This window comes from Lactuca saligna, chromosome 2 (assembly GCF_052625555.1).
Source record: "Lactuca saligna cultivar CGN05327 chromosome 2, ASM5262555v1, whole genome shotgun sequence".
Classification (NCBI taxonomy): domain Eukaryota; kingdom Viridiplantae; phylum Streptophyta; class Magnoliopsida; order Asterales; family Asteraceae; genus Lactuca; species Lactuca saligna.
This window is the reverse complement of record NC_136418.1, coordinates 146710106-146716872: the sequence shown is the minus strand read 5'-3', so window position 1 is coordinate 146716872 and position 6767 is coordinate 146710106. Positions and strand designations below refer to the sequence as shown.

The 6767-nt window shown below is 37.4% G+C and overlaps 1 protein-coding gene and 1 pseudogene across 1 annotated transcript; one reads left to right on the top strand and one right to left on the bottom strand.

Moving 5' to 3' along the window:
• Positions 1–1554: 1554 nt before the first annotated feature.
• LOC145031982 (mitochondrial outer membrane protein porin 2-like) lies at positions 1555–3648 on the top strand. The gene is made up of 6 exons (XM_078980642.1): positions 1555–1731; positions 1842–1909; positions 2460–2570; positions 2659–2745; positions 2847–3055; positions 3151–3648. Exons 1-6 carry the CDS (start codon positions 1683–1685, stop codon positions 3455–3457), a joined length of 831 nt encoding a protein of 276 aa, XP_078836768.1. The 5' UTR covers positions 1555–1682; the 3' UTR covers positions 3458–3648.
• Positions 3649–4522: 874 nt separating this feature from the next.
• LOC145031981 (anthocyanidin 3-O-glucosyltransferase 2 pseudogene) lies at positions 4523–6053 on the bottom strand (annotated as a pseudogene).
• Positions 6054–6767: the final 714 nt, after the last annotated feature.

The following is a 6767-nucleotide window of genomic DNA, read 5'->3' as shown; positions in this document are numbered from 1 at the left end:
AAACGTCCTTTTTGAGAAAACGAAGGGGTAACCCGGTTACCCCTTTATGACAGTTCACGTATTTTTACATTTTAATAATTAAAAATAATAAGAGGGCACACAACTCTCTCTCTCTCTCTCTCTCTCTCTCTCTCTCTCTCTCTCTCTCCAATGCACGATGTGTTGTTTTGCTCTTTAGTATCCTCTGATATAGATATAGCAGTTACAGACATGAAAGAACCAATCAACCCACCAAAATCATCAACACCCAAAGCTTTCTTTCTCTCTCTAATTCTCCTCTCTCTTTTCTACCTCATCTTTCTCTCTCTACAATCCAAACACCCCAACTCCAGCCACCGTACAATCACCATCAACGGACTCAAAATCCGACCCGAATACACCTCCTACGACATCCACATCCACCACCAGCTTCACAAAACCACCAACCCAAAACTCCGAAAAATATGGACCTCCAGGGATTGGGACCGAAAGATTCAGGTTTTCACCCAATTTTTTCTACAACTAAAACAAGAAAAACTGCTCGCAAATTCATCAAAGGCGCTTTGTGTTGGAGCTCGGGTTGGGCAGGAAGTGGAGGCTTTGAAACGGGTCGGAGTTAATGATTCAATCGGGTTGGATCTTGTACCATACCCGCCTATTGTGATCAAGGGTGATTTTCATCATCAACCGTTTGATGATAAGACTTTTGACTTTGACTTTTCGAATGTGTTTGACCATGCTCTTTTCCAGATAAATTCGTTGGAGAGATTGAACGGACATAGAAACCTGGTGGAATCTGTGTGCCATCAAAATAGAAGGAGGCTTGCTTCAACTGGCCATGGCGGTGGTTTGGTGGTGATTGGATCAGTCTGCCATCAAAATAGAAGGAAGACGAGAGGATTGGTTGAAGAAGGCAACAACTTTGGTTGTTTCTGGGTTTTTCTGGTGTGTTTGTGTGTGAGAGAGAGGTGGGCCCCACGTTTTGTCTACGTGTGCTCTAAACCGGCTAAAACAAGTAAAGGAGATTAAAAGAACAGGTTGCCCACAAGTTGGTTCCCTTATAAAACCACGAAAAACTTAAATGACTAAAAGGGTCAACTTTAGAAACTTCATAGGGCGTATGTGTCATTTTCCCAAGTTTTAATTATCATAAGTTCTTGGTTCTTACAAATATAAACACTTTATATATATATATATATATATATATATATATATATATATATATATATATATATATATATATATATATATATATATATATATATATATATATATATATATATATATATATGCGCGGTACGGTTTTGGGTTCGGTTTTTGCTCACCTTATGCAAACAACATTTAAAAGTCTTTTTATTTAATCGATTATAGCTCTACTTGAAAACATCAATAAAAAAAAAAACCTAAATATGACGGATGAGATGTGATAGATGATAATTTTTGATATTTTTTTTTATGGGTTTAGGGATAAGAATAATGAAACAAAATGAGTGAAAAAAAAAGTGTTGTGGGTGATACGTGATAGGATGATAGGAAGGATGAGAAAATAACCTTAGATCGGATCGGGTCGAGATTTATAGCATTACGATTTCGACCAAAGTCAAGTCACAAAGGGCCCTTTCCTCTCTCTCGTAACACGAAGACATCCCCTTCCCTCCCTTTCCCTTTCACCTCTTTCTCCTTCAATTTTTTCTGCACCAACGATGAACAACGGACCAGGTCTTTTCTCCGACATCGGCAAGAAAGCCAAAGGTAATTTCAATTCATTTCAATTCACAATCGATCTTCCTCTATTCTCGTAAACATACTCTGGATTAAGTCTGAATCATCAAAATTTCCACCTGTTCGTGTTTTATGTATAGATCTGCTGACGAGAGACTACCTGTCCGATCAGAAATTCTCTGTTTCAACCACCAGTGTTACCGGAGTGGTATGTGATTATGCAGCATATGCAATCTCTTCATTTCTCTTGATGCGCGTTGTTTTTATGAAATTTGACTCATCAATTTGGTCCTAGGGGTTCTCTGTGGACAGTGTTTACAATTAAAATTATCACGCAAGTTGTTTCGTTTGTTGTCAGATTCGTTACCTTGGATGTTTGTTAACCACTGGCACTGGTTTGTTGCTTTAATTTTAAGCTCCAGTAACTTGCAATGATTTGTGTCTATGTTCTATAGAAGGTGATCTTAATGGACATCCAGGTAGAGAGATTCAGAGAGACTAAATGGCATAGGTCACCCAAACACTTTATCTTCCATTTCATGTCTAATTTCTGATGTATTAGAAGCCTAAAATGCTATAGTTGTCAAATCATGAAATACGAAACCCTAAATCATGCTTTAACTTGTAATTTAGATGAAAATTCTAATACCAATGACAACTCTTTTGAGAATCATTGAACATCTAGATAGTTATCTGTTGACATAAATCATATGTTCAAGCGTATACACATATCAATCTGCTGTGTTACTTGATTTCAGGGACTTACTTCAACTGCAACAAAGAAAGGAGGTCTGTCAAGTGGAGATGTGGGAGCAATATACAAATACAAGAACACATTAATTGATGTCAAATTCGACACACAATCAAATGTATGCTTCTTCCTAATTCTTACTTCCCTCATCTCAATCTCTCATATACAATGCATCATCATCTTCATCATTACACTGAATACTGCAGATTGCTACAACATTAACATTCACTGAGCTTGTGCCCTCAACAAAGACTATTGCTTCATTCAAACTCCCTGATTTTACATCTGGCAAGGTACAGTGACTACATTCATGATTCATTATCTGTTTAGCCTTTTCTTGATCTAATATTAGGGTTTTGACTTTTGACTTTTGACTTTCTTTTTTTCCTCACAGCTTGAGGTTCAGTACTTCCATTACCATGCTACTTTAACATCTGCAGTTGCTTTGACTCAAGCCCCAAATGTTGACCTTTCAGCTACAATTGGCACACCAACATTTGCCATAGGCGCAGAGGCAGGCTATGAAACCTCTTCTAGTAAGTTGACAAAGTACACTGCTGGCATCACTGTTAACAAACCAGATTCTAGTGCTTCCATAGTTTTGTAAGCAATCTCCCTTCAAAACAACATTATGTGGATTCAAGTATTCAACTTATAAACATGTCTTTTTTATAATGGAACATAAATTATTTTTTCAGGGGTGATAAAGGAGACACGATAAGGGCATCGTATATACACCACTTTGATGCATCAAAAAAGAATGCTGCTGTAGGGGAGATTACTAGAAGGTTCTCAACAAATGAGAACACGTTCACTGTTGGAGGGTCTTATGCAGTTGATGGTTTAACCATGGTTAAGGCTAAACTCAACAACCATGGGAAGCTAGGTGCACTGTTGCAGCATGAGATTATTCCCAAGTCACTTGTCACCATATCTAGTGAGCTGGACACCAACTCCTTGGACAAAACTCCTAAGTTCGGTTTGGCTCTTGCTCTTAAACCATGATATAAAGTCTTCATGCTATGAGATATTGTTCTTCAATGTTTTTTTTTTTTTCCTCCCTAGATGGTCTTCAAGGGAACATTTAATTAATAATATGTCCTAGGATACATTTTTTTTGGATCTGGGGTTTCATTATTTTCATGGATACATTGCTTAAATATCAATTGCCATTTTGATGGTTGATTTTTTTTTTAGTGTTTTTGGGTTTCTAAATGTCTACACATATTTTTGTTATTGTTTCGAGTCTGTTTCATTATATTATCATGTTATTGATTGTTGACAAAATATAAGAAATATAAGTTTCACTTTCTCGTGTGAATATACCTAGTCTTTTCACTTTCTTTCTCTTATGATATTATGATTGTTGACAAAATATAAGGGTGTTTTTGCTTGTGGAAAATTTACCAAGGAAAAAGAAATTTTGAAAACATGTTTGGTTTTTATTGTTTTTTTATAGTTTTCGTTTTTTAAATATTTCTAAAATATAAATCTTGGAACACATCTACCCGTCACTTACACCCTCAACCCAAACCTCATACCCAACTCTACCCTACCCTACCCAACACCCACGCCCTAACCATTATCAAAATGTTTGCAATTTAATTATCATATTAGTAATAAAAATTGTCTTATCTGAAAATGTTTTCTTTTTATATGTACTTTTAATTATGCATTAAAGTTAAAGTTGATAATCTTATGTTAAAACTTTGTTTTGTTTTGTTTTTTTTTTTTGCTGAAATATGTTTGATACTAGAATATTTGGAAAAACAAAAAATGGAAAATGAAAACTGAAAAGTGATAGCCAAACATGTTTTTTGGAAAATAAAAACTCCACTAATTTGACCTAATTGTGTTTTCTAAAATTTTCACTAAAAACTGAAAATGAAAAATCCGTTCAATGTTCTGAAAATATTTATTTTACTTAAATGAAAACAGTTTTCTTCTACACTCAAAACGCATCTTAAACTTATTATGCAATCTGTGTTGCTTTTGCTGAACGTGGTAAAAATGGTTTATGAGAAGAATATAGAAAAAGTAAAATGATACACCTCTTTCACTTCTTGGTGGTGACTCCGAAAGAAAATAGCGATATGTATTGCCAATAAAACAAATGGAATTACATAAAAGATTTGTGAGCTAGTTACATGAGATGAAATCCTCAACCAGTTTTCTCAAACTTGCCAATGATGAACCACCTTCTTCCAAAGCCATTCGGCTCCTACCTTTCATCTCCATCACCTTTGCTCTAACCTCACTATCTCCATCCATCACCTCTCTTATTCCCTTCTCAATCTCTTCAGCCAAAATCAATCTCTGATTCTTATTTTGTTGGTTATAATCCAATGAAATCTCAACCCCCAATCCCAAATCTTTAACCAACTGATACGCATCCAACTGCTGTTCAGCGTATATCGGCCAGGTGGCAATTGGAACTCCATACCAAAGGCTCTCCAACACAGAATTCCACCCGCAGTGGGATACAAACCCACCAACCGCCACGTCAGCAAGTACCGCCGTCTGTGGGACCCACCCGACAACTCTACCCCTGCCAGCTGTACGCTCTAGGAACCCGTCTGGTAGGACCTCGTTATAGTCCATGTCTGTGTACTCCCCCGGAAACCCTTTTTGGGCCTCAGATGGAGGTCGACGTAGGGACCATATGAACCCGTATCCACTCCTCTCTATTGCAATCGCTATTTCTCTCACTTGGTCCACATCGAACCATCCCCTGGACCCGAAACATAGTAGCACAACCGTTGACTTGGGTTGACTTTTCAACCACTTCAACACCTCGTTGTCTGGAGTATGTTTTTCGGGCTTTATCATTGGGCCCACGGTGTAAACAGGTGGTGTGTTGTCATCATAAGAAAGGAGCGCGTGAGGTTCCAACACTTGAAACGTATTTACGATAATACCCTTGGCTTCTCTATACTTTCGGGTGTAACGAATAAACCTTTTGGACCAGAAGTCCTTATTCACAAGTACAAAAGACAACACGCTTGGAGGAACTGGGTTGGCGTAACTCGGGATCGTTAACTCGGTTCCGGAGTTTGCGAACTCGGATACATCCTGACCATGTTCATCATCGAGAATCTGAAAATACAACATAATCCCAAGAAAAGCCGCGTTTGAGGTGAAGAAGATGTACGTGGGTACGCCAAATTCCTTTCCAACATCGATCATTGGTGTGCAAAACATGTCAACAACCAATGCACAGAGTCGAGATGTTCGGTGGGACCCATTGAACCGGTTAGCGATGACTTCCGTTATGATAGGCTTATGGCGTTCGATGACTGCATCCGCCATGAAGCCGACGGTTGGGCAGTCTGTAAACGAATCGAGATCCATAGGAGGGAAATGGATGAATTTGATTCGATCGTGGTCTTTAGAATCGAGGGAATCGGTGTAATCGGTGCCAATTGGGTCTCCGGGAAGCTTCATGATGAGTAGAGTAATGGTGAGATGGTGAAATTGGTTCGCCATTAGTCTAGCTAGCTCCACCAGCTGGCCAGCATGTCCCATCAGAGGAGATGGTATAAGTATCAACTCCAGTTTCTCCATTGGAGATGATGATAAGTCTGTAGATTTTGGCTGATATTTATGGAGACTAGGGCAATTTTTATAAAAAAAAAAAATTATAGAGGTTAGGTATATGTCTTTCTTGTCTTCTTCGATGTGTCATATCCATTATTTATTGGCCCCATAATCATGGATTTTTTTTAGTAAACATCAATGTATTTTGATTCATTCACTATGGTAAAACTAATGAAGTCGTTTTCTTTATAAGAATAATGGATAGGGAAGTGACTAAATAGATAGTTGAAGCTAACAAGTTAAGATTAGAGGCGAAATCAGTTGTGATTTTGACGCTGCATGTGTATTGTCTATTGTGTTTACATGTACTTGAAAATATCTACCTTTCTGTGTGAATTTTTGGAGTGTTTGTTTTTATGGTGTACATTAGTTCAATTCTCCTTCAATACATTTCAAAAACCATAACTCTGCTAAACGCAATTTTTATTTATTCTTTCGAAGGAATTCAAGAACCACGTGAAACTAGTTTAATGCGGATAGAGAGACCGCTGAACTTTTTGTTTTCTTTCAAATTCTGCATGTCATTGCAACATAAGATGTGAAAGTACTTGTGTGTTTGAGTATTGTGCATACTCCATAGTCTCATTTTTATCTTCCATTATTTAATAACTTAAATAACTGTTTTTATCCCCTATTATACATAATAAATGAAACCCAATAAAAAGAAAAAAGAATCCATGGGAAGTAATTGAACACACATCCTGGCCGTCTGTCCGTG

Excerpts from the sequence above, each read along its gene's own strand:
- LOC145031982 (XM_078980642.1), top strand. The coding sequence starts at position 1,683 with ATGAACAACGGACCAGGTCTTTTCTCCGACATCGGCAAGAAAGCCAAA. Across the intron at positions 1,910-2,459 it reads CCACCAGTGTTACCGGAGTG|GGACTTACTTCAACTGCAAC; the intron begins GTATGTGATTAT and ends ACTTGATTTCAG. Across the intron at positions 2,571-2,658 it reads AATTCGACACACAATCAAAT|ATTGCTACAACATTAACATT; the intron begins GTATGCTTCTTC and ends TGAATACTGCAG.